The following is a 27362-nucleotide window of genomic DNA, read 5'->3' as shown; positions in this document are numbered from 1 at the left end:
GGTTAAATTTGGCGGTTTTTCGGAAAATCCGCAATATTTTTACCGTCATTATTTTTACCCATCACAATATTACCTGCCATAAATACACGAACTAAGGTAAGTTCACATTGATGATCCGATATCTTCTTTAACATGGCATCAATATCTTTAAAAGCCTTACATCAGGTAGTGATAGGAATACTAAGCTTATACATTGTACAATAGCAAAATTCTACTGAAGAATGAAGAATGAATATGCTGGTACTAATACCAGATCATTGACCTTATCTAGAAATGGATCAGAAAATATTTTCTTAAAGTGTAGTTCAAACACTAACGATTCGATTTTTTCTCTGGACTTACTGCTGAGATAATAATAATAATAATAATAATTGTTTGACCATGTTTGACCATGTGTGGCATCTCTTCATGCATCATAGACCTGTTTGAAGCCTCCTTCAAACAATCGTATGTTAACCTGATGCTTGGTAAAGTTTCCCTTGGGAGAATTAAAATTAATAGAGGTCTATTCCAAGGAGACTCAGTCTCACCTATCCACTTTATCATTAGTCTTATACCCCTGTCCATTCTTTTGAATAAGCATGACATAGGATACTCTCTGGAGAGAGGAGGTCAACCGAAAGTGTCGCATAGGCTATATATGGACGACCTCAAGTTGTATGCCGAGAGTGAAGACGAAATGCACACACTGGTTAATACCACAGCAGAGTTCAGCAGTGACATAAAAATGGAATTTGGGCTAGAGAAATGTGCCGTGGTGAAGGTGAAGAAGGGAGCAAGAGCCGTTTTTGAAGGCATCTCCCTACCCACAGGTGAACAGATCCATGAGTTGGAGGACGACGGCTATAAGTATCTCGGAATACTAGAAGCTAATGATATACTACACAAAGAGATGAAAGCACTGGTTACAAAAGATTATATCAGAAGAGTTAAAAAGGTTTTGAAATCCCAGCTTCATGGCAGGAATAGTATACAAGCGATTAACACCTGGGCTGTACCTGTGATAAGATATGGAGCTGGAATTCTCTCATGGAATGCTGGGGAGACCAAAGCCTTAGATGTCAAGACCCGGAAACTGATGAGGATACATGGAGCTCACCACCCCCAAGGAGATGTTGATCGGTTATACGTCAGCCGTCAACTGGGTGGCCGTGGGCTACATAGTATAGAGGAAGTCGTTAAGAGAGAGGAGAATGCACTCACTACTTATGTGGTGAGAAGTAGAGACCCAGAACTGATTGCTCTGAAGGACTACTTTGTCAAAGACAAGATACTCTTGGGTGAAGAGATAGAGAAAGATATTGACCGAACACAACGCGAGGAAATCCGCAAGGAGAAATGGACTGCTAAAGTGATGCACGGACAGTTCCCAAGGCAGATGATGGGTACAGCAGACCCGTTAACCTCTTGGAACTGGCTCACCCAACAAGATTTGAAGAAGGAGACAGAAGGATTGTTGATAGCAGCCCAAGACCAAGCACTTAGGACTAATTACGTGAAGCACAGGATTGACAAAACACCTGGCTCTTCTCCCCTCTGCAGACTCTGCAGAAATCATTACGAGACAATAGACCACATACTGAATGGGTGCCCAAAACTTTCACAGACAGAATATAAGTGTCGGCATGACAAAGTAGCTGCCGCATTGCACTGGAGTCTGTGCAAGGAATACGGCTTCCCACGCAGTAAAAGGTGGTACGAACACCGGGCAGAGAAGGTGCTGGAGAACGGACAAGTCAAGATATTGTGGGACTTCCATGTCCAGTCGGACCACGTTATCGAACACTGTAGACCGGATCTCCTCCTGGTAGACAAGGTAACCAACGCAGCAACCATCATTGACGTTGCAGTCCCAGGAGATACCCGGATCTTGGATAGAGAACAAGAAAAGATTCTGAAATATCAAGACCTGAAAAGAGAAATTAAGAAGAACTGGAATTTACGAAAGGTCACAATCGTCCCTGTGGTGATAGGCGCATTAGGAACTATCACCATAAACTTTCGTAAACACCTCGACGCAGTCCACTGCAATCTGAGCATCTCTAATCTCCAGAAGACAGCTCTGCTTGGATCAGCCAGGATTCTCAGGATGGTCTTAGACATATAATATATTTGAGTGTATAATACACTGTAAATACTCTTTTTTTTAGTTTAATTTTCACTGGGTACTCTAATAAACACTTTTTACCTGGTCCTCTTATTTTTCTTCCCTTGCTATGCAAGCCCTGTCTCTTGTTTATACAATTTTTAACTCGTATATTGGGTAGATTGAGTATTTATTATGGATTTTATATTGTTGTTAGCCCTGCTGATTTGTGTATTAGTAATGATTACCTATCTGATGGACTACGGTATATACAGTTGATGGTAGTTTTCTCTTATTTTTCTTCTCTTGCTCTGCAAGCCCTGATTCTTGTATAAACATATTGTTTGATATAATATTGTATATTTTTGTATTGATTGTGGTATTTTGTGTGCCAGATTTAGCAATGGGTTCTTGCTGAATCACTGTATATTACACTCTGTGACTAGTCCCTTTGATCCATCTCTTGCCCTGCAAGCCCTGTTTCTTGTCTATACAGCATATAATTATCATGTATCACATTGTAGTATGTAATAAACATTTGTAGTAGTGTAGGATTGTTTGAATTTCTTTTTGCTATGTTTTATAATATTTATTTGTATAATTTGTGAGTGTTTCTCCCGCTTTTCTTCCCTTGCGCAGCAAGCCCTGTCTCTTGTAAAAACAACCTTGAAAGTTTTGTAGATACATATAGTTTCTACACCTTTATCCTCTGGTCCCTAGGGTCAGCTGATCCCGGGCCAGAGGAAAACTACCGACTGCCAAGGTCTGACGCCTAGGCAGTCGAGACCTCTTATTGAGACCCTTTATAATAATAATAATAATTTAAACTTATAGATTATAGTGGCACAACAACTTAAAATGCACAGGTGTGCCAAGATGTTAAGACCTTTCCAAATTCAAGCAACTGTTCCATCAGAGATGAATTTAGAGAAGGTAGGCATGTTCGATAGTTAGGATCTTACATAGTTTCATCTAACAGAGACGCAATCTAGGAAGATCAAGACCAAGATTTTTAGAACCGCGCCAGCAGTGGCGTATTGAAGGGCCCTACCGATCCTACTGTGTGGGGGGCTGCCATCTTAGGGGGGCGCCAAATCGTCACTTGAATGTGGGACAATTTGGAAAAACTTAACTACAGTACTAAAACTGCTCGTTTTGCTCTAGAAACACGATTTTTTAGAGATTTTACTGGCGTATCCTCTAAAATCATATAATTTGTCCAGTTTTAAGGAGGTGCGCCAAAAAGGGAGGGGGCGCCAACAGAGGGGGCACTTTTTCAGGGGGGCGCCAATAGGCAACAGTGCGCCACTGCAGCTGCGTAGCACCTGTTCTCCTGTATGGCACAGAAACGTGAACTCTTAAGAAGGCTGACACTAGAGCACTAGACAGTGTCTATACAAGAATGCTACAAAGGGTCTTTGGCATATGGTGGAAATCACACACACCTAAATCCGTTCTTTACGGAAATATTCCACCGGTGACAGATACCGTAAAAAGACGTAGACTTCGTTTTGAACGAAATCTTTACCTGTTAACACAGGACCAATGTCCAATCTGCTCAGCAACTCCTTTTCTGGAAACCATCGTATAATGGCCATTAGTATCGAGAACGACCTCATGAGACCTTTCCGGACATCCTACAACAAGATACTGGATTGGATCCTGATAAGTTACGTTTGCTCATAAGTGCTAGAGATAAATGGAGGAAAGCACTGCCGCGAAACTCGTTCCAGAGTTCATCTGGATCGACCTAAGCAGGATAGGCAGGCATGTTGATATAATGAGATACTAATGTCCTCAATGCCTCCGACACGCAAGTCTCACGTCCCTTGATACGAGATCCATCCCGATTAGCAAAAGTTCTCGTCCCTAATGTGATCCACGAATCGAACGGAGAATTTTAAAGATCATGTTCAAAATTTAGAGTTAAGATGTACACAGTTTTCATGTGAAATGTATCAATCTATGAATCACATCAGCAACTAATCACTGGTCAATTCATGTTTCATGCTCATGCAACCCTGATCATTATGAGCCGAAAATATTTTTTCGGTTTTCGAAGTCTGCACCTACCCCTATACGATTTTGGACTCGAGGGTTCCCCTTTGTAGTGCAATTTCTGAAAGCCTAGGCCTCCCTTTTGCTCTAACCAGAGCCCTCTCGCTTGCAGTAGCGCGCGACCGCCGGAGGCGGCAAAGAGGGCTCTATCCATGGCCACAAACTGGCACCACAAATCGTGGTGCCAGATTTCCTCCCATATTTCTGATGCCGCGCGGGACGTGTCAGTCATTTTTAGTCATGTCCGTGGATTGTGATTGTAATATCGGAAAACAATATTTTCTCATTGGATTTGATTTTTGTAGAGAGCTAATATACCTTCTTTGATCATGCACTCCATTTAACAAATTTTGCTTGTTCCTTTGTTTGTTGCAATCATTCAGTTGATCATTCGGCGGATGATTCAAAGGGCCGGGACATATTTTAATGTTAAATTCTCAATAACCAGCAGACTTGTTACCAGTTACCTTGCTACACTTTTGTCATTTGCAATTGGACTTTAGATTTATTTTCTCATTGGATTAGATTTTTGTAGGGAGCTAATATACCTTCTTTGATCATGCACTCCATTTAACAAATTTTGCTTGTTCCTTTGTTTGTTGCAATCATTCAGTTGATCATTCGGCGGATGATTCAAAGGGCCGGGACATATTTTAATGTTAAATTTTGAATAACCAGCAGACTTGTTACCAGTTACCTTGCTACACTTTTGTCATTTGCAATTGGACTTTAGATTTATTTTCTCATTGGATTAGATTTTTGTAGGGAGCTAATATACCTTCTTTGATCATGCACTCCATTTAACAAATTTTGCTTGTTTCTTTGTCTGTTGCAATCATTCGGTTGATCATTCGGCGGATGATTCAAAGGGCCGGGACATATTTTAATGTTAAATTCTCAATAACCAGCAGACTTGTTACCTGCAGTTACCTTGCTACACTTTTGTCATTTGCAATTGGACTTTGGATTTATTTTTTCATTGGATTAGATTTTTGTAGGGAGCTAATATACCTTCTTTGATCATGCACTCCATTTAACAAATTTTGCTTGTTCCTTTGTTTGTTTCAATCATTCAGTTGATCATTCGGCGGATGATTCAAAGGGCCGGGACATATTTTAATGTTAAATTCTCAATAACCAGCAGACTTGTTACCTGCAGTTACCTTACCACACTTTTGTCATTTGCAATTGGACTTTAGATTTATTTTCTCATTGGATTAGATTTTTGTAGGGAGCTAATATACCTTCTTTGATCATGCACTCCATTTAACAAATTTTGCTTGTTTCTTTGTCTGTTGCAATCATTCAGTTGATCATTCGGTGGATGATTCAAAGGGCCGGGACATATTTTAATGTTAAATTTTGAATAACCAGCAGACTTGTTACCAGTTACCTTATTACACTTTTGTCATTTGCAATAGTACATTTGTTAAATGTACTATTGTATACTGTTCGATCTGTTGTTTTATACATTTGAGTTCACATTGCACTTTATCAGATCATAATTTCAGTCGACTAATATTTTCTTGTCTTAAAACAGCTTATTGTTTAACATTTTACCAATTACTCTGTCTTATTGTGTTTCATTTTAAACTGTTCGATCCGAATTGTGAGTTTGTTTTATACATTTGAGTTCACAGCTGCACTTTATCAGATTATAATTTCAGTCCACTAATATTTGCTTCTCTTAAATCATCTCATTGTTTAACATTTCACATTTGACCATATTTATTTTTATATATTTATTAGCATAATTTACAGCCATCTATATCTCTGAGAAACACTATCAGTGAACCTACCCCAGTATTGCTGTATTGGTTAGCAAAGTGAGTGATAACTAAATATGTGAATGACCCCTTACAAAGGATCCTGTACGTGCAGAAATAGTATACATCGAAGTACACACTCATCTGCACACTAAAGTTACACTCGCTACAGTTCATCTCTCGGATTATTCCAGAATTGCGCGCAAACACACGTGTTGTCTCAAACAGTGAAACAGTCTGTTTCATTGACATGTAGGTCGACACTCTCTCGTTGTGTACGTTTTGAGAACTTTTGTTTAGACTTTAGGGGCCATCTACTTGGGACGTCCGTCAAAATTGCAGATTTTCAGACCACCCTCGGGGAGCACCCCCTCCCCCTGTCCGGGTGTGTCCGAATTTTCAAACCCCCTCCCCCGGACGTCCGGATTTCCAGCTACTTTAAAGAGTACAAATAAAACCAATACAACTCAAATTCATTGTTAATAAAATGTGTAGTCACTTAGAATAGACAATAATACATTTAGTGTCGAACAAGTTTAGCACAGTTACATTAAGGTACTTAAGTAGGTAGCCATCCAATGGAATAAGTTTTAAGGCAGTAGCAGAATATGCGAGTTGTGTCTCAGCTCTCATGAGCTGCTCTGGGAAACGACTTCTCGTTCAAAATACAGGGATCTAAACTTACTGAGTAATTAGTGTCAAAGAGTTGAAATAAATGCGACTTTTTCGTTAATTCTGCCAAAATTTCCGGACGTCCGGATTTTCAGAAACCACTCCCTATCACTGTCCGGATTTGTCCGAAATTCCAAAACCACCTCCCCCTCCCTTTTTGCTGGACGTCCTAAGTAGATGGCCCCTTAATATTTTATTTGATGCAGAATAGCTGACAGCAGCTACAATTGTACATTTGACTCAGTCTTTCTGTGCTTTCATATCTTAAGTCTGATATTTACTTTGCTCCTAAACCTTCTTTTAGTTCTGACAAAGCAAGATTTGCCATGATACAGCGACTTTTTATGTCGTCATCGCTGCATAATTTAGACTTTAGAGCCAAGGTACTAAGGCAGATAGCTGATATTCAGGGCTCTTTCCCCCTAGACGATTTTGGAGCCCGCTGTTTGACAATATTTACACTGACAAAAATTGGTCGACTCTTTTATCTTATTCTCTCACATTAAACAACATTAACCAGGTTTTTTTCTTCTTCTAGAAATGACTATAATGTGACTATTGCATTGGATAGAGTTTTCCAATGGCATTGTTTTCTACCTATCTGACCTATGTTGAGTTTCGCCAAGACTTGACGGGACCATCACATCTTTTGACCACCCCAAAGTCTCACTCGTTGCGCCAACACAGCAGAGAGTTCGTGAGGAGGGGCCTATATCCCTGATCAGCGGCTTATCCTTTCGTCCACCACAACACTAACTCACACAGTAACTGATGACAATCCTTTCCAACTAATGCTCACTGAATTTATCCTCAGCGCTTCTGTTGACACAGCATGGCACCAGGTACTCTCCCTTATTTTTCCCTATTTATTTTGTTATACTACACAAGCTGAACTGGCTCGAGGGATACCCTTGATTTTTACACGTACCTCATTATTACATCATATCAAGTTTAAGTATGTTAAATTCGATTCTAATCGAAATAAAATGGTTAACATTTGCAAGATAGTAACATTTGTTTCACTTCAGGGACGGATCCAGTGATCCACTAACTTTTCCTATCAGAGATCTAGACGGACCTGAAAATAGCACCTCCTGTAGTTCCCGCCTAAACAGTATCGAAAGATTGATCTAGAAGCTTTGACAGAGTTTTAGCTCTTTATGTCTGCCACATTGACTTTCTGATGAATAAAGGAAAAAATCGTAAGCCTTTTACAATATCTAGCGCCAGCCGGCCGCGCGTTATTGACATTGTGTAGACCCTTTGAAATTTTTTAATGCTTTTAAAAACGGCCATTTCTTAGGATCGATGTCCTTAAAGTTAGTTGTTCAGATCATTCAGAGGTTATCGTTTAAAGTTTAGTTCAGTCTAAAAAAGAAATCTGAAAGAAGGTAAATATCTTAAACCAAATTTTATTTGGTTAGCCGTCAGGGCAGAAACTCAGAATCTCAACGAATCTTTATTTAGTTGCTTATCTTAAAATCTGTTTCAGGTAGGTGATAAGGTGACGTTTGCAGAGCGGCGTCTATTAAATATCATACCTTTATGTTTGAAGCTGAGACCGGCGATATTCCCAAGTAATACGGCAGATGAAGACACAAGTTTTAGTAAGGGAGGGCTCCTGCAGAGATCAATTCACGGACGCTAATGTTGCCTTAAATTATAGTATGATAACCGACAGAGTAAGTTTGTATTATATGATTAGTGTTTGTGAAGTTAAGTTGTAAATCAAGTCGGAGGTTTTGTGATGTATAAGTATAATGTCTTGATAAATGATTCAAATTTCTGATTGTCTCTAAATAGACTTAGTGAAGACAGATTCTAATAGAAATAAATAGTTGAATAACGTATCGACATAACTACGTCATACTCATATCCTCAATAAATGTAATGGATTTGTAGTGTTGTAATTAGTTTAAAACTAAGAATAAGTGTGCAGATGATAATATAGCAATATAATATTGTGCCCAGACCCTCCCAGATCTGCCTTCAGCTCCCTGTCGTAGTCAGGGATTATAAGGAGCTCTATCTACTTATCCCTTTTCAGGTGAAGTTTGCAGAGCGGCATCTATTGAATATCATACCTTTATGTTTGAAGCTGAGACCGGCGATATTCCCAAGTAATACGGCAGATGAAGACACAAGTTTTAGTAAGGGAGGGCTCCTGCAGAGATCAATTCACGGACGCTAATGTTGCCTTGAATTATAGTATGATAACCGACAGAGTAAGTTTGTATTATATGATTAGTGTTTGTGAAGTTAAGTTGTAAATCAAGTCGGAGGTTTTGTGATGTATAAGTATAATGTCTTGATAAATGATTCAAATTTCTGATTGTCTCTAAATAGACTTAGTGAAGACAGATTCTAATAGAAATAAATAGTTGAATAACGTATCGACATAACTACGTCATACTCATATCCTCAATAAATGTAATGGATTTGTAGTGTTGTAATTAGTTTAAGCTAAGTTAAAGTATAAGTGTGCAGATGATAATATAATAGCAATATAATATTGTGCCCAGACCCTCCCAGATCTGCCTTCAGCTCCCTGTCGTAGTCAGGGATTATAAGGAACTCTATCTACGTATCCCTTTTCATTCCTGACCCTGATTGTTGTACGTAGCTGTGACTTGTAATCTTCTCGATTCTCCCAGTTCAATTTCATTTGAACAGCTTCAGGTAGCATTTAAACAACAATTGTTACATGTTTAAATCTGGAAATATTCTTCGATCGTACACTTCTCTACACTGTTTTACACCATACATAAAAAATCAAGAAAACAACAAATTTTGTTGTGCAGCTGGATTGAACGGGTCGGCTCGCTCCGCTCGCAAAGGGCCCCCCAAAGAAAAATCCTGGCTACGTGCCTGTAGTGGATACTAAGTAAAAAGGCTTCCATGAAAAAAATTGCACATATAATATCTCGGTTCGGGATACTAGCCAAAATGTCTTCTTTAAAATTGAAATAACTCCAGTTTATAATATTCAGTTTTTTACTCTTTTTCTGAACTCTAGAATGTGACTGAGGAGTGATTATATTTGTCCTAGTATACTAATTAGCTAATATAGTAATCGGCTACAGACATATCTACGCCTATGTGGGACGCACACTAAAATTAATGGAAATAATTATCGGACTTTATTATTCACGGACCTTAATACCACAGACATTATTTTCACGGACATAATAATTCACGCTGAGGTCTTCAGTGTGAAAGTAATGTCCGTGATAATTATGACCAATAAGGTAGATAACATGCTTGTCCTTGCATTTTAGAGTTCCGTCTAGCACCAGTTCTATGTTGTTGACCATGATCGGGGGGGGGGGGGGGGGCCAATGACTACTTTTGGGGACTTGGGGAATTACGTCAACGATTTTACCCAGAGTCCCCATGATTTTTAGTCCCCAAAAGTCTCCATTAGTCCCCATTTAGATGATTTTTAGTCCCCAAAAGTCTCCATTAGTCCCCATTTAGATTTATCCTACTCTTATCTTGGACAAAACATCTCGATCGTATCGTTATTAAACTAACTTGAAAACCATAAATAACTGTCAAAAATTCTGGGGACTTATGGGGACAAATGGTGAATTACGTCAACGAGTTGACCTCTAGTCCCCATGATTTTTAGTCCCCATTAGTCCCCAAAAGTCTCTATTGGTAGTCATTGGCCCCCCCCCCCCCCCCCCCATGATCTTTTGAGTCCTTGTCAAAGAGGACGGGGCAAATTTTGCAGCTAGGTCCATTACACCTCTGTAATTGTCCTACATCAAGGGTTTCCAGTTGTCCCAGTTGTCGATTCTTTTCTAGTGTATTACCGATTGAAGGGTGTTTCCTAGTGGCAAATACTATCCGTACATCCCCACATAACATTAACCTAGTAGCTTAATGACCAGATTAAGTTCTTAACCAACTTTGTAAGACTAATGTTATCAAGAGTGTTGTACGGAAAATACGAGGCTCTGTTGTGTCTTATCCTCAGTGTCTCTGGTTGGATTTCCTGGGTTCTCAATAGACCTCTGTATTGCTTTCGGCTCGATTTCTTCTAGTTTGTCACCGTTGTTGTTGTGTCCGCATCTGGCAAGATCCTCCTTTAGTTCGCCCAGGTCCTCTACACATGGTGGGGTTGGAAACTACATATGTATCTGATCTCAAGTAGTTCCTAGCATCTGTTTCCTTTCTAAATAGCTTGTACCAGATCTGATTTTCTGAGTCCAAGCTCAAGGTAAGGTCTAAAAAGATAACCTTGATTCTATATGGTTCTGCCAGTTTGATTTAGCCAGTTTGTTCAACAATTCGACAAACATTGTAAATTGTCCCGCTGTCCCCATCCACACTCCAAATATGTCGTCGATGAATCTCTCCCAAAAGTTTATCAGGGTCGCACTCTTTATCTTTTTGCTAACCTTTTTGAAGAGCAACCAATGCATAGTAACGTCTGACACTTGTCTGGAGATACAGTTTCCAGTAGTAGGCATGAGGCAGGGAAAATTAGTGTGTGACTGATTTAAGCAGTTGGTCACCAGAGTTCAGTTAGAGTACTAATTTTAAGGAAATTAGTGACGTTTTATTGCTAATAAAATTGATTTGAATTCACGTATTTTTGTTGACGTTAACAAGGCTCATACCTCCCCCTCCTGTCAGCAACCGTCAGCATTTCCAAATACCCTTTTCCCTCGGTCGCTGACGTCATACATGAACGCTCGCTTATGTTAGCTATACATTTTGTAACAGCAACATTTACATTGTATTATGTATTATTATCACTTCGAGATGGCCAGGCCTACTCTCATGCTGTCTACATAACCAAATTATGTATTATATTGTATTATGTAATTACATTAAATGACGGGTGGGCGACAATTTACCCCCCGACAATTAACCCCCCGACAATATAATTTGATACAATTAACCCTGACCCTGACCCTGACCCTGACCCTGACCCTGACCCTGACCCTGACCCTGACCCTGACCCTGACCCTGACCCTGACCCTGACCCTGACCCTGATCCAGGACCCTGACCTTGACCCTGACCCTGACCCTGACCCTGACCCTGACCCTGACCCTGACCCTGACCCTGACCCTGACCCTGACCCAGGACCCTAACCCTAACCCTAGGCCTAACCCTGACCCTGACCCTGACCCTGACCCTGACCCTGACCCTGACCACTGACTCTGACCCTGACCATGACCCTAACCCGATTAATTGACCCAGTGTAATTACATGGGGGTCAATTGTCGTACTAAGTCCTAGATTTCGCGACAATTGACCCTAGTTTAATTACATAGGTAGGGGGTCAATTGTCGGTGGGTCAATTTTCGGGGGGCCAATTGTCGTACTAAACCCTAGATTTCGCGACAATTGACCCCAGTGTAATTACATAGGGGGTCAATTGTCGAGGGGTCAATTCACAATTGTCGCGGTACCTAAATGACATGTACTTTTTCAGGATCAAGTCAAAGTCAGGCCTGCAGCGACGAGCCCCTTTCTTTCGGATTGTGAAGTGTAATGTTAATGTTTAATGTAGCTGTTTAACGTCGAAAATTGTTAGTTTGTAATTGTTTTTGAGAAGCAAAATAATTAATCTGAGAAGTGTTTCCAGTTTTATAAAGCTCAGGCATGGGCACCGTATTGTTTATTTAGTTATATTTTATACAATATCTTTGACCTTTGTCGCATTAAGTTGTAGTACTACTACTAGTAGCGGGGTAGTACTAGTAAATACTGAATACTGTGTTTCGTTTATTCTATAAGTATATAAATATTGCTTTGTGTATCTTTGTCGCATAGTACATAGTATAAGTTGATAAGTAGCGAGGTAGTTGATACTGTTTCGTGATGTATTTTGATCGTACAATCTTAATTATTCGTATTATTATACCGCAATTCCTGTATTTTATCGTCTAAAAGTGAACAATACCAAATTAAAATAAACAAGAGGCATTTATAGCCTTCAATAAGTATAAATAATCGCACACGATGTACGTGCACACGGAGTTAAGTACGACGCAATTGTCAGCACTGCGCGCGCGCACACGTACCATCTTATGTGTGCTGATCTGTATGTGCCTATCCTACTTGTGAAACAAGCGCGTCACGCAGTACGCGTAGGCACATGGCTATGTGAAGCCTCCCTTTCAAAAATTTTCAAAGTTTAAAGTTTTTCTGGAAACCACTATTGTTCATGTTTCATGCTAACTTGATCATTAAGAGCCGAAAATGTATTTTCGGTTTTCTGAAATCCGTACCTACATTCGGAAGGCTGTGTATATGTAGGTAGTGCGCCATCGACAGTGAGCCGCGCGTGCCGACTGTAGGATGGTTTTTTAGCGCTAATTTCGGCCAGCACAATTTTCTTCAAACAAATAGATATTAAGTATCCTTCCCGACCTCTGATTGCAACAAAAATTGGTAAGCTTACTCATAGACTTACAAGGAAAGTGTCCGAAAAGTTTAAAGCATATCCAACCATCAGACATTATGTTACAGCTAAAAGCAGCGTATTTTGCCCCATTTTGATCACTATATCAACTCCGATATCCACCAAATTTTTCGGACAGTTGTGAAAGCCCTATTGGAAGGTCGTCGCAAATTTTCAGAATGATCTCATTCAAGGAACTGAAGATATATCCAAATAATACGACAAAAATCAACGAATTTGGTCAAATTTGGTCAAATTACGCGACTTTTACAGCAAATTTTGCTCCAAAAGCCGCGCACCATCAAATATGGCACCTAGGCGAAACTCACTGATCTTTTCAAAAAGGTATGACAAATTTGGTATTGTGAAAATTCTCACAGTCTCTAGAAAACAATGGTACAAAAATTTTTAAAATCCGAGCAAGTTTATTTTTATGGTGCACCCCCTAGTATATGCATGATGATTGGTTTCATATGCTCATAGAAAACGTAATATTTAGCCCTAGCCCGCAGATTTGAATAAAAAATACGTGAAAATGCGGAGGATCTGAATAAAATCGCAATTTGACGCGGGAAACGTAAAACATTAAAAAATCGCGATTTTGCACATGCTGCAATTTCATTTTGTCCTTGCCCCGAAAATTTTTTGAAATTCAGGTTTTGGCGCGAAGCGCCAAAAAATATGCAAAAAATTTGCAAAAAATATGCAAAAAATATGCAAAAAATATGCAAAAAATATGCAAATCGGCGAGATGCTAAAGATTGACATCTTGAATCAAGTTTCAAATCAAGTTTAAGTAAAAATTGAAAAAGCCAGTTACAAGTAAGTAGGTAGTATGTAGTAAAAATAAAAATAAAAATAAATTAATTTTTGTTTCATCATCATCACTTATGTGGCAAAAAAAGCGTAACCCTAACCATAACCCCGAAGCTATCCATAACCCATTAACCCTTACCACAACCCTAACTCTAACCCGAGCCCTAAACAATCGAATTCATGTTTTACTAGCCTGTCACGTGACCAAAACGGTTTTTGTTGTTGTTGTGTAGTAGGAGGACGTCACCGCTTCAACACGCCGCGCGAACTGCCTTAACGGGTGATACTAATATAACATTTGTTTCAAATACAAGACCGTGGACAAGTCCAACTAGGTGCGCGTCTTGGTAAGTTATAAACTTACAAGAACTGTCATTCTTGTCTCGCTTCAATAAAATCTTTAGAAAAGATCGTAATGCTTTGCTTCACGAATCACAAACAGAGCTAGCAACGATTTGGAAATGTTGACATCGTCAATCAATTTTGTGTGTCACGAGTTTCGGAATAATCAGCATAAATAATATATAATATAAATATTTCATATTTTTGAAAATATTGCTTATAAGTCCGGATTTCTGTTGTAAACAATTTGGAGTATTATTATGCTTGAGTTGAAAAGGCCAAAAGTTAGCATGGTCAATAAAGTGGGAATTATGATCCGACCAAAATTAATTTACTGGTAATTACAATGCACTCAGAGTTGTAGGTTTATAACCTACCAGGACGGGCGCCGAGTTGGACTCGTCGACGGTAATATTTGGAACAAATATTTTACGAGTATCACCCGTTAAACTCAGAAATGCCGTTTATTATATACGGAGCCTTCAAATTAAAAAATTCAAAATAGCAAGGTTTCAAAATTGAAAAATTGAAGATGCCACATACAACTGGTCTCAAAATAGATCGGATGTAATAATATAAAGCTCATTTCACATCACACACTGACGTATGACCTTATTTTATTTGTATTGTCTACCAATAAATTTAAAAACAGATTGCTATGAATTAAAGACAGTGAAGCCTTTAAAATGGTCAGAAATAAAGATGCTGATTGCTGAAGCCTTTGCCTAAAATGAAAATGGTGATCTTGTGGTTTAGGGAACCCATGTTACTTTTAACAGAGACACCTTTGCAGAACTCAAGCAGCTCAAGCATAATAATGTTCCAAAACAGAGACACCTTTGCAGGGATGTGCAGACTGAGCCAGTTCTTCTTCCAGTTGATGGTCTAGAGTTACCAAAGGGAACAGTCCTAGGAGACCAAGCTAGGCTGGACATTTCTGCAAGATCGATTTGGAATGCTTCAGAGAGAGCATTTTTTGATGTAAGGGTATTAAGTTTTAAACTAATTACAACACTACAAATCTATTACATTTATTGAGTTTCAGGAAGCAATGTCAATGGCGGGCCAAAAGGGGCACGAGGCCCTGGCCAGTAAGAAGCTCAAGAAGACTCTAAAGCCAAAGAAGAACTCTGTTATACTTCCTGTATTTGAAGACGGCTCGTGTAAACAGTGTGGGAGTAATGACACTGTGAATGAATCGATTATCTGTAATGTCTGTGATGGGATGTTTCACTCCGCTTGTCGCAAAAAAAACCAGTGTTCAATTTCCTGAGTCCATTTGTACAAATACCTTCCGTGCTAAGGTGAGACCTATGATTGCAGATCAAGCTCGTTGGGGTTATTTTCTATTCGTATGTGAAGATTGCATTTCACTGGTAGATGACACCCGTTCTTCCAAAAACTTTTCTCCACCTGGTCCACCTGTACCATCTGTGGTAGATGCTTCTAAGTCCAACCCTGTGATGAGTCATGATAATGGTCATGATGAAGCTCCTGATGTTCTCTCCAAAGTTGAGCATCTGATGAGGGCAAACAACTCTGCCCTTCTGGAATCATTTCGTGAGGAAATGCATAGCATTATTGTCGACAAGCTTGCTCTATGTGCTCCAGCCTCTGAACATTCGCTGGAAGAGCGAGTTTCTAATGTTAACAAAGAAAACTTGCAATCCCGGTCTCCAAGTGCACTGTCCTCTTACAGCAATTTTGCTGAAGCTCTTGTAGGTGGTGCTAGTTCTCCTCAGCCAAGTAAAGTGTCCGCTAACATAAATCAAATTAGCAAGGAAAGTAAAGAGATATTGGTGCTAGATAGTCCCTCTCCTTCTGCTGATATTTCATCTGCTCCAGATGTTCTATCTGAGTTGCTCTATGACACACGATTGATTGCTATGAAAACTAGCCTACTAGATTCACATAAGAAGATAACGCTAGTTTTTCCATCTTCATCTGATAGGCTGAAGGCTAAAAGTCTTATTGAAAACTCTGATGTCATTAAATTACTTGGTTTTCACATCACTCTCTCACAGAAAGCTCTCCCTAAGGTCACTGTGTCTAATATTCCCAGTCAGATATTCGAAACCATTGATCGCTCTGGTTTGCCCGCTGAAGATTTCCGGTTACAGACTAAAAAAGCTCTTCTAGATATTATTCCCTTGAAAAATCCTGGACTTAAACACTTGCTAGATAATGAGCATTTCTTTGAAATTGTGTACATAAATGTTGGACTAAGGTACACTACTGCTGGGATCAAGGTCTCTCCTCAGATTAGGAACCTATTGACAGGAGACGGCAAAATCTTCATTCTGAATAGTGCTTGTCCTGTAAAGGATAGATTCATCATCAAGCAGTGCTATAATTGTCAGAAGCTCCACCATATTTCCCAAAATTGTCCTGAGAAAGAAACTCTGGTTTGTATGTATTGCAGCGGTAGGCATAGAACATCAGACTGTCATTACAAGGAAGACCCTAGCAGACATAGATGTCGCAATTGCAGTCTGTCAAAAGATCCAAGAATCTCATCTCACTGTAACACTCACCATTCCAGCTCAGAGCAGTGCCCCATCATGCAACAGGCATTGAATCGGTATAAACAAAACATCCTTACTTCAAAAAACTAGCTACAAACTCTAAGTCAGAATGTCAGAGTATGAACTTTGCCCTGTTCAATTGCAGATCCATCTGCAATAAAACTGCTGGAGTCATGCAATTGCTTGAAGACTTTGATACTGATATTTGCTGTGCTACAGAAACTTGGCTGAGAAAAGATGACAATGCTAAGTTTTCTGAGATGAAAGAACTTGGATATTCCATTCATAGCCAGCCAAGAGCTGGGCGGGGAGGAGGTGTTGCTGTTCTATATAAGAAAAGTCTTAAAGTGACTCCTCAGAAGTGCAAGCGATTCAAAACGTTTGAGTCTTGTGAATGTACCTTCTAATCATCTTCTGGAGATATACTACGAATTGTTTCAATTTACCGTTCTGGCACCTCCACATCTCAGAGTGCTAACATCCCCCAATTTCTAACTGACTTTGAGCAACTCTTGGTTGATTTAGTAGACAAACCTGGAAAGCCCTTGATCATGGGTGATTTTAATATCCACATTGAAGACGAAAATGATTCAGTTGCACAAAGGTTTAATTCACTACTTAAGTCTTGTGGGTGGGTGCAACAAATTTCAGCTGCAACACACAGAGATGGGGGCATATTAGATCTTGTAATTACCAGGGATGGTTCTTTTACTCACGATTGCATTGAAGTTCTAGATCCTGTCATTACTGATTCTGGTACATCGTCTGACCACTACTTTGTTGCTTTCAATTGCAATGTATCTCCAGCACCCATAGGCACTCTAGAACCAATTATTTACAGAAACATTGCTTGCATAGACCTAGATGCTTTTGTTGAGGACATTCTTAAGTCAAAACTATGTGACACTGATTGCTTCAATGACCTCGATAGTGCAGTTGATATCTTTGAGTCTGAGTTGAGCAGTATTTTGGACAAGCATGCTAAAGAAAAAACTTTCATCCCAAGAAAAGATCATAACGCTGAATGGTGGTCTACACACTGTCAACAAGCAAAAGCAATGAGAAGAAAGATTGAGAGACTGTATCAAAAGAATCATGATTGCCCAGATTATAAACGACTGTACAGGAAAGCATCAGAGAGAGCATCCTCAGTCATTGTATCCACAAGAGATCACTTCTACAAAACAAGGTTACAAGATAGTGCAGGTGATGCTAAAAAGACTTATTCCATCGTTAATAAGTTGCTCAATAAAGAAAAAGTTAGTACTACTACACCTTCTTGCTCTTCAAATCTTGAGAGTGCTAACAACTTTGCACAGTTCTTTAAATCAAAGGTCGACAACATATACAACAACATTTATTTAGAACAACAATCCCAAGATTCTCCTAACTCAGATGAATTTGTTCCTCTTTCTAATAGCCCAAAGATACAATTCCGTCATGTGTCTGATGAAGAACTAGTAAGCATCATAAAGAATATGTCTAACAAATTCTGTGATCTTGACCCCATACCTACAAAGATTCTTATCAAGTGTCTCCCAGAACTCCTTCCTCTGATCTCATTTATAGTCAATGAATCATTAGTTAAAGGTGAGTTTCCTATAAAACTTAAGGAGGCTCTCATTCGTCCAAGTTTGAAGAAACGTGGCCTTGACGGTGAATCTCTATCTAACTATAGGCCTATTAGCAATCTCTCATTCTTGTCAAAAATCATTGAGAAGTGTGTATCTATACAGCTCACCAGTTATCTTGAGGATAACAACTTGCTTTCTAAAGTTCAGTCCGGCTATAGGAAGTTTCATAGCTGTGAAACTGCAACAACCAGAATCCATAACGACATCTTGATAACTATTGACAAGAAAACTAAAGTTGTTCTTTTACTTCTAGATTTGAGTGCTGCCTTTGATACTGTCAATCACCCAAGATTAATCAAGAAGCTAAGATCTGCTTATGGCATTACAGGCATTGCTCTTACATGGATCAGGTCCTACTTGGCTAACCGTTCATTTTGTGTCAAAGTCAAGGATTCGTCTTCCTCAGCAACTGTTCTTGAGATAGGTGTGCCACAAGGTTCAATCCTTGGCCCCCTGCTATTCATATTGTACACCAAAGATCTTGAGAACATTGCAAGTATGCATGGGTGCTGTATTCATTTGTATGCTGATGACACCCAGCTGTATTTCACTCTTGATTCTGATGACCCATCAGACCCTTGATTCTGATGACCCATCAAACAATTTCCTTCAACTGAATTCTTCTAAGACTGAAGTCATCGTTATATCCTCTAAATTTGACTCAACAAATATTCCAGCCTCTCTACAGATTGTTAAGGATCAAGAGCCACATGTTGTTAGTGGAACTGTGAAGAGTCTTGGGCTGTATTTGGACAGTTATCTTTCAATGAGTGATCAGATTACGTCAGTGGTTCAAGCATGTAATATTCAGATCAGAAATTTGTGGTTTATTGCATCAAAACTGTCTTTTAACCTTAAGATTCAGCTTGTTCATGCTCTAGTACTCTCTAGAATTGATTATTGCAATAGCGTATATTTTGGACTGAGCTCTTATGATTTAAGTCGTTTACAGAAGGTGCAAAATTCTGCTGTAAGATTTATTTTCGGGAGAGGAAGAAAGGCACACACTACTCCACTTCTTAAGAAAGTTCATTTTCTACCAGTTAGATTTAGAATAGATTTTAAGATTGCCCTACTTGCCTACAAGTGTTTAAATAATATAGCTCCTCCTTACTTAAAAGAGTTGATATCTCCTAGGCAGCAAAGTTTTAAAAATGTACGTCTTGATAATGATTATTTTTACCTTAGTTTTCCAACCTCTCCTAACTATGTAAACACAGAGAAAGCTTTTAGTCACTGTGCAGTTAAAGTATTTAATTCCTTGCCATACGACATAAGATCAGCTGAGTCAGTTACATCTTTCAAGACCAAACTTAAAACATACTTCTTTTCTCTAGCATTTGATTGATTTTGCATTTACATAGGTAAAATGAACTTGTCATGTCTAATTTTCAATTAAACTAAGCTCAGTTAATGTAAGAGCCGCTTTAGAAAGCACTGGAGTTTATCTCCAGGATTAAATTATATCGAGTTATATGATTTAGCTATAAGGCGGTTTATAAATGTTGTATTTATTATTATTATTATTATTATTTCATGCCCCAGCCCCCTCCAATGCAAGCAAATCGATCCCAGCGATGTACCAGTCCCATGAAAATGAGAAAAAGCGATGTTACAACGCAAGGGTTCTTGAAGTGGGTGGTGAAGCTGAAAGACTGGTTAAGAAGCTGGCCAGTAAGATGGAGTACCACACTGGCCAGAGGTACTCGGATGCTGTAGGATACATTAGAAAGCGCCTTCGCTTTGAAATCCTAAGATGATGATGATGAAAATCTAAAATATATGGCTACAATGAGCATTTTAATATCAATATTAATTCAATCCTATTATGTGTCATGTAATAATATTAAAACCGTTGTATGTATCTACTTAACAAACTTCTTATCGGTCATGTAATCCAGAAAATGTGTTGCTGTTAATAGATAAGCAGCGTTATCACTTAGAAATCAACCCAGTTATAATAACAAATTTGAACAAGGGGGGACCAAAATTTTAATTGTCAATAATCATTATCTGATGAGTCAGTTGTGACTGGTGACACGTATCCTGGTGGTGGTCGACGATTACACGCTATATGATGCGGTAAAAGTGGTCTGGGTTTCTTTTCCTTTTTCTTAGTTACTCCTGCACTACTACTTTTCATTGCTGAACTTGTCGAGACAGTGTCCTTATCTTCTACTGATTTTACTTGACTGCAAACTGCACCTTTCCTAATAAAATGATGTTCGTTTGGCATTTCTCGAGCTTTCTCTCTCAATTCTGCTACCAGTTTTCGATGTTCTACTCTCTGCTCCAGGGTTCGATCAGGTGTCAGATAAACATTTTTGAAAATCGTGCTTTTGAGCTCCTTCGATTTTCTCAAAAGATCTGTCAATGCGGCTGAACTGTCCAATACGACCTTGACAGGCCTGGAAATCCTAAGAACAACAGTGATTTCTCTCCGTGGAGACAGAGGTGCGAGAAAAAACCTTGTTGATATAAACAGTCTAGATCTTAACTTGGAGCCACAGCCCACAAGGCCAAGGGTAATTTTTGATTGTTTAGGAAACTTTTTTAATTCTTAAAGGGTAGATTTTATATAGGGTCATTGCTATATTATGTTTATTTTGTTTGAATAATTTTATAACTTTTAACAGAAATATTACCGTTTGGTGATTGTCCATTTTCAATGCTTCATCCAAAAATTGTACTTTGCTTTGCTTTAATTACCACAATATTGTTGTGCTGATGAAGGGTACCCTATGAAGGGTTATCTTAGGAAGATCTTTGTTCTTTTTGCAAGGCCCTCTTCAACTAATCCTCGATCACGTTTCCGATCATTCTGCTGAGTCAACAAAGGAGAAATTACACAGATATGTAATTTTACATTGATCTAATGCAATGGATCCTAAGCTATTCCCTGGTTTGTAGCGCGATGTTCTCGCAACCGATCTTCGGTAGATCAGCGAGATGCACCACTGGGCCTCACTGAGCTGCGAAGGATTGACATCTTGAATCAACTCCCTGGTAGACTAGGTGACACTGGGATTCAAACCACGGCCTTCTGCACAAGAGCCGGAAGCTCTCACCACTAAGCCATATCGATCGTGCCTTCTGGCATTCAAAGATTAGTCACTAATCGCTCTCTTAACTTCTGTTTTATTACTCCACAGGTATAGGATAAAATTGGCAACCATGTAGTCAAGTTTGAAATTTAAGCTGGTGTGCTTATATTTTGATACTTGAAGTATAGTATTAGAATAATGTGGATTTTTTCTGCAAATACTTATCCTGTTCTTATTAATCGATTCAATGTTTATTATTCACAGAACCTAAGAACACATTTAATTAAGTATCCAACCATCAACAAGTAATCTTATGATTATTTGTCAGATATGGCCTATGCAAACCCCACTCTTGATGTAAGTGATGAAGTTACAGGGGAATTTCCTAATGAAATTGATGACCAAGGTAATAATCTATCTGCATTTTCAAAGAATACATTATTAAAGAGCACTCACTGGATTTAGTTATAGATTTAGCTCAGGGCAAATTTTGAAAGTTTAATTATTCAATAATTTCAGCTCGGTTAGAAGATATTGAAATAAGATCTCCCACTTCACTCAGTCCCGAAACACTACCAACAAGCCCTGAAAGTACAGAATCGATTCCTACTTACGATCTTAATAATGTTTGTTGATGATTTTGTAATTGTTTCTCTAATACTAATACGAAAATGTTTCATGGAAGTTGAGATTCTGGCTTATGTATTCTTGTGTAAATTTGTATTGATCCCGTTTGATGCGACAAGGAAAAATGCTCTTATCAGGAAAGGAATGACTCAATAAACAATACTCCGATCCGGATTTTACATTCCTGCTTATATAATATTTTGATGATGGATGTTATTTGTGAGACTATCAGCTCATACTTATACATACTATTTTACATGTTATGTTTCAATCTCGGGCTAATTAAACATAAAGCAAAGTAATTTTGACTGTTGACACTATTTCATTGGTTAAAGAATGTTATGTGTCAATGTTATTCAGGATAATAAAACTTCCCATCAGGTACTGGAAGCTGCTGGGTTTGGCAGATACCACATTTTCTTTATGATTGTGCTCGGAATGATGTCTTTTGCTGATGCTGCCGAAATATTTATGGGTAAGTCATTAAACAACAACATTCTTTGAATCTTTTATTTCAGAATATTTTAGTACGGAACTCCAGGAAAAGTAAACAACCTGAAATACATAACAAGCTTTTCTCTCAATACTGACATAAATTATTGAAATGCAAAAGCTTTGATTGTTTTGTTAATCTGTGCTGCTCAAATTATTCTTAGATGAGTTAGAATCAAAACGATAAATGCCTCATTATAAAATTGGCATGCTACCAAATTTCTCAGAAATTTTTACTCCTCATCAAACTGCCACCGAGTTTTGTGAAACAAATGTTCTATTGCCGGGTCCTCTGCAAGAATTCCCGTTTGACATGTTACCTAAAAATTCTCCCGCTGTCTTCTCTTCCTCCCTCTGAAATATCTTCACTTTTTCTGGGATCTTATTGTACTGAGTAACAGCTCTTATCAAAGACGTTAGAAGGACTAGAGATGATATGAGGACGACACTGAGCATAGCTTGGTAATCCTCAGGGTAGTATCTTTTCCAGTCAATAAATAGATTAAAACCATAATTTGACCTGAAACATTATTTACTATTTAGTCAAGGTATAGACTCTGTGTCACTACACATTCCACAATCATTATCAAATTATCTTATTTTCTGTAAGATAATTTGGAGGTAATAATTACAAAGGTGAAACAAAATCATACCGGAATGCAATAATCCAGACGTTTGTGCAGATAGCCATCATGTTTACAAATTCTAAAATATCTTCCCAACTCCCAATACCCTCCTGTCTTCGTGGAATGGGTCTTCTTTGTCTCTTTAGGTACCTTTTAGAGTTGAAAAGTAAATGGTACATTGAAATGTACCTTTTGGTATCACTAGCAAACTACAATGTACTTCTTTTAAAACAGTTTGTGGTTTTACAGATTGCTTCCTCAAGATCTAAGACAGTACAAGAATGTACCTAGATAGTTAATTATAAGAAAAGATGGCAGCTCACCTAAGGCCGGCTTATATTGTTAATTGTTATAAAATAATCTTACCGGTCAATATCTGCCCTCCTAACAAAATACTCCATCAAGAAGGCAATGATAGGAGCAAGAGGAAAGGCTGCAGCAAACATGACCACAAAGCCATATTGAGCAACCCTAGCATTCATATCATCCATCGTTGTGAACTTCTCTCCGAACCTGAAGAACAAGTTGTGGTTATTGAACTTTGCTCAATCACTACAGTCTAATCAAATAATAGAATATTTTTAGTAGTGGAACAGCAATACTAAGGTAATGGGACTATTGCTGTTCCACTACTAAAGAAATAATCCCGATAACACTCGACCTCTGCCTGATCCAGAGGATATCACCATTTTACCTTCACACAGACATCGAACGCTGTAAGAACATGACGATCAGACCTCATTATTAAATAATAGAATAATGAGGATTCAAAGGTTATTAGACACAAATAACTCTTATCTTCTAAATTTCTATTTTAAGCAGCAAAAATTAATCTTTGTGAGTAAAAGTTTTTAAGAGCTAGTTGCTTTCCAAACCTCTGTCCGGAAAAGAGTCCGTGTTGCTTCTCCACAAATTCAATCAGAGACCCATCTACTATATCCAGCTCATCTTTTACAGCTCTCTTTTTGCAAAACAATATCCTGATCGTATGTCGAACATACCTAGCTAGATCTATAATTGGCCGCAGAAGGAGGAAAAATGCCACTTGATAGCCAATGGCCTCTGCACATTGCCCTTCTTTGCAAAGCTCGAAAGAGTCCGTTTTGTGGGTGAATATATTTGTGAGGTCAAATCTGGGCACTATCAGCATCATAAGGATCCGAATGTTGTTGTTGAAGAATGAGTTGCAAAACACCCGGATTGTAAGGGCTCTCTCGAAATCTGAAATAAATGTTTTTTATCGTTTTGATGTTCTCTAGGTACCTTTAAATACAATACCTTACAAGACTTTTTCATAACGTACGAAATGCGACGGTTTTCCCGAAATTTCGCCATATTTTCGGACCGCCAAAATTTCGGTCGTCGTAATAGAATCTGTCGCATTATTTTTAGCTCATTCCAATAATTGTGGCTTCATCGATTCATTTTGTTCTTGAAAAGTTAGTGATATGATGGTGGGACAAATAAACACAATATTCCATGATGAATTTAATGTCAAGTAATACGCTTATCCGAGAATCTTACTCCTGGGAGTACACTGGAGAACAGCGTGAAACTGAAAGAGTCGAGCCGGACCCCTTAAGTATAGAGGAAGATGAAGAAATCGATTTATGAGTTTCATTTTGTTTCAACATGATTTTACCGATTTTTAGAAAATTTTGAATTTCCTTTGTGTCAGAAAACAAAATGATGAAAAATACACTTATTTTCTGTGACGTCCGAAATGTGACGGTTTTTGTTCAATTTCGCCATATTTTCGGACCGCCAATTGCCAAAATTTCGGTCGTCGCAAATTGGTCCGCCACAAAAAAGTCTTGTAAGGTAGAGATTAATATTCAATATTAGAACATTACTGCCAAAAAATATAATGATATGCTGTGAACCTGAATCAAAATGATGTCTTTCAAACGCAGTAAGCTTCTTTGAACTCCATTCAAACATCGGGTTAATCACCAGGTTGACTAAGAATGTATTTATCAAAGATATCGCAGCATTAACTGTTAGGTCCGCTTGATCAATCATGTCCTCGAGGTATGTCGTCAGTGTCATCTGGATGTATATCATTCCCAAGCAGTAAGTAACTCCTATCAATATGGATACAAACGTACACGCCCAAGTTAGACAGTACCTCTGGTATAGTGCACCTCTTGATCTTTCTTTCATTGCAGCAAACTTAACAATCTCTCTTTCATCAAACAGGAAGTAGTTGGTCGTGCCCCATTTAAAGGAATAAATGTATTTGAATCTAGACCAGATTTTTGGAAAGACTGCTGCCCAAATGCACATTAACAGAGCGTAGTAAGGAGTGGCTCGGTTGTTCATGGCAGCAAGGTACCTATCCTCAATCTTGTTACCGAACATACTTTTTTCGGTGCTCGTGCCTATGACGATGCCGTAAAATATCGTGATCAGACCTGCAATGTTTTGTTCATTGTAGTTTTAAAAGTTTAAATATTTCATTGATAATAGTTTACTGCAGAAAATCATAACAGGGTGAAAAAACTGAGACATTATGGACTGTATCATTATTGGATTTAAGATCAGATTCATGTTTAGTTCAACTCACCAAATAGGATAGGGAATGGCAGTGCATTAGACATCCAGGCTGACCTCCAAGCAAATGACAGTCCAATCTTCTCTCCGAAGTAATTTCTCAGTGAAGTTAGAGACAGAGACCTGTACCAAGATTCTTTAGTAGAAAGGACTGAACTTGCCAGATTCTTTACCTCATCTATACTGTGCAGAGGGAAGCTATCTTCGATGTATTTGTGCTCTTCCAGCCACCGTAGACCGCGGTATTCATCTCTCTTTAGAGATGGATAACTAGGTTCTTTCTCTTTCAATTCTGATGTGATATCGATATCCTTGATAAGATCATGTATCAACATGATTCTGATTCTAGAGGAATTGAATGGATCCCCTCCCTCGAAAATGGAGTGATTGATATGATCTTCATACTGAGGGTCGTATGGGATCTTGAAAAATCCAGACTCCAGACAAGGAGAAAAGTAGTGCTTGATGGTCTTCATGCAAGATTTTGCCAGGGAATACTCCTCATCAACTTGTTTTTGGACTGGGATAGATATTTTGAGCTTTACAGCCCGCTCAGCGAGCACTTCCCGAGAAGCTGAGATTACACCGTACATCAGTCCATTCTTATCGAACTTGGAAGATAACAACTTCTTTACTTTAAGACCTACTTCCTGCTCAACTTGGCGAAAAAAGATCTCAAGACAGCCGGTCTCTTTCTTTGCTTTGTACACAATCACGAAGTCGTTCAGAGTTGGCTGGGTTTGTAATCCTTCCGGTTCTGACATTTCTCCGTTCTGATCATAATCGACAATAGTTTCGGGGTGCATGATGTTCGGATAGATTTCGCTGTTTTGAAACTGTAATGGCATGACGTGATGACGCAATCGACTTCCACGAAATTAGCAAAGTAATGAATTGGTACAAACTACAAGATAGCCAAGAAAACCTCAAATGTGTGGACCAGTACATATAGACCACGCACATCTAGCAATTTATAATAGTGTGATGTTATATGAGTAGATAATTCACACCATTTGCCTGTTCTATCGCGAGATAAGGCCGTGCTAGAAGTCTGACAGCCAAACAAAAAGGTCGAATAATGTTACATGTCCAAACTGCATCAAAGCGTATCTTATATAGACTAGGACAATAATCATAGAAATTTTAAGACGTTGTCGAAACGATTTAAAAACGGTATAATTAGTAATTAATTATACTAATATATATTATATATTTTGTAGCTGTACTCCTACACATTAAAAGTCGGTGTTGATTAGATCTTATATATATACAGGGTGGGCCAAAAGTCAGTACCCATACGTTGGCCTTAATAGCTCCGCCGTGTTTTATATTTGAGAGCTGTTGCTTTGCAGATTGCATACTGTACTTACTGGTTCGAGGATTCCGTCGTCAAAATTTGAAAATTCGAATATTTTAGACCACGCCCATTCAATATTAAAACACCTATATTGTTTTCTCTGAACATGCTGAACGCCTAATTTTTTCAGAGACGGTAGATTATCAAATGTTACATATGATCTGAAAACATGAGGCAAAACGGATTAGAAATGACGAAGTTATCAAGCATTTTCTGTATCTCGTTAACAAAATTGACTGGGTGATTATGTGACACCGTGACACGACACCTTAATTGGGCACTCTTAACAATTCCCATAATGTTTAACGGGGTGGTTAACGGGGTCACCTTATCACGTGATTA

The 27362-nt window shown here is 38.6% G+C and overlaps 5 protein-coding genes and 2 long non-coding RNA genes across 8 annotated transcripts in view; 6 read left to right on the top strand and 1 right to left on the bottom strand.

Annotated features, from left to right (window-relative positions):
• LOC134816726 (arginine and glutamate-rich protein 1-A-like) overlaps nt 1-27362 on the top strand; it is a 1122901-nt gene that overhangs the window by 330060 nt on the left and 765479 nt on the right. The gene's annotated exons all lie outside the window — the stretch shown is intronic.
• LOC134817353 (uncharacterized) lies at nt 641-2107 on the top strand. Its single transcript, XM_063826489.1, has one exon. It carries the CDS (start codon nt 641-643, stop codon nt 2105-2107), a length of 1467 nt encoding a protein of 488 aa, XP_063682559.1.
• Nucleotides 7100-8231, top strand: LOC134817278 (uncharacterized). The gene is made up of 3 exons (XR_010160509.1): nt 7100-7424; nt 7611-7784; nt 8075-8231. It is a non-coding gene; the product is annotated as an uncharacterized LOC134817278 (long non-coding RNA).
• LOC134817211 (uncharacterized) lies at nt 8659-12469 on the top strand. Its single transcript, XR_010160485.1, has 2 exons — nt 8659-8807; nt 12033-12469. It is a non-coding gene; the product is annotated as an uncharacterized LOC134817211 (long non-coding RNA).
• The window catches only part of LOC134816502 (cell surface glycoprotein 1-like), a 79089-nt gene continuing 66904 nt past the window's right edge, over nt 15178-27362 (top strand). For both annotated transcript variants that reach the window (XM_063825365.1, XM_063825366.1), the window contains exon 1: nt 15178-15204. The gene's annotated coding sequence lies outside the window, so the exon portion shown is untranslated. The remainder of the gene's footprint in view (nt 15205-27362) is intronic.
• Nucleotides 21600-27362, top strand: part of LOC134816501 (synaptic vesicle 2-related protein-like) — a 47240-nt gene continuing 41477 nt past the window's right edge. The window contains exons 1-3 of the mRNA XM_063825364.1: nt 21600-21771; nt 21885-21991; nt 22374-22467. Of these exons, the coding sequence (XP_063681434.1) occupies nt 21696-21771; nt 21885-21991; nt 22374-22467 (277 nt within the window). The 5' untranslated portion in view covers nt 21600-21695. The remainder of the gene's footprint in view (nt 21772-21884; nt 21992-22373; nt 22468-27362) is intronic.
• Nucleotides 22442-26638, bottom strand: LOC134816499 (anoctamin-4-like). The gene is made up of 6 exons (XM_063825363.1): nt 25677-26638; nt 24994-25524; nt 23986-24331; nt 23477-23623; nt 23138-23260; nt 22442-23004 (listed from the first exon to the last, which is right to left on the bottom strand). Exons 1-6 carry the CDS (start codon nt 26509-26511, stop codon nt 22728-22730), a joined length of 2259 nt encoding a protein of 752 aa, XP_063681433.1. The 5' UTR covers nt 26512-26638; the 3' UTR covers nt 22442-22727.

The sequence above is a fragment of the Bolinopsis microptera genome, chromosome 6 (assembly GCF_026151205.1).
Source record: "Bolinopsis microptera isolate Bmic1 chromosome 6, MBARI_Bmic_1.0, whole genome shotgun sequence".
NCBI classification, from domain to species: Eukaryota; Metazoa; Ctenophora; class Tentaculata; order Lobata; family Bolinopsidae; genus Bolinopsis; species Bolinopsis microptera.
The sequence above is the reverse complement of the archived record's forward strand: the minus strand, read 5'-3'. Positions and strand labels throughout refer to the sequence as shown.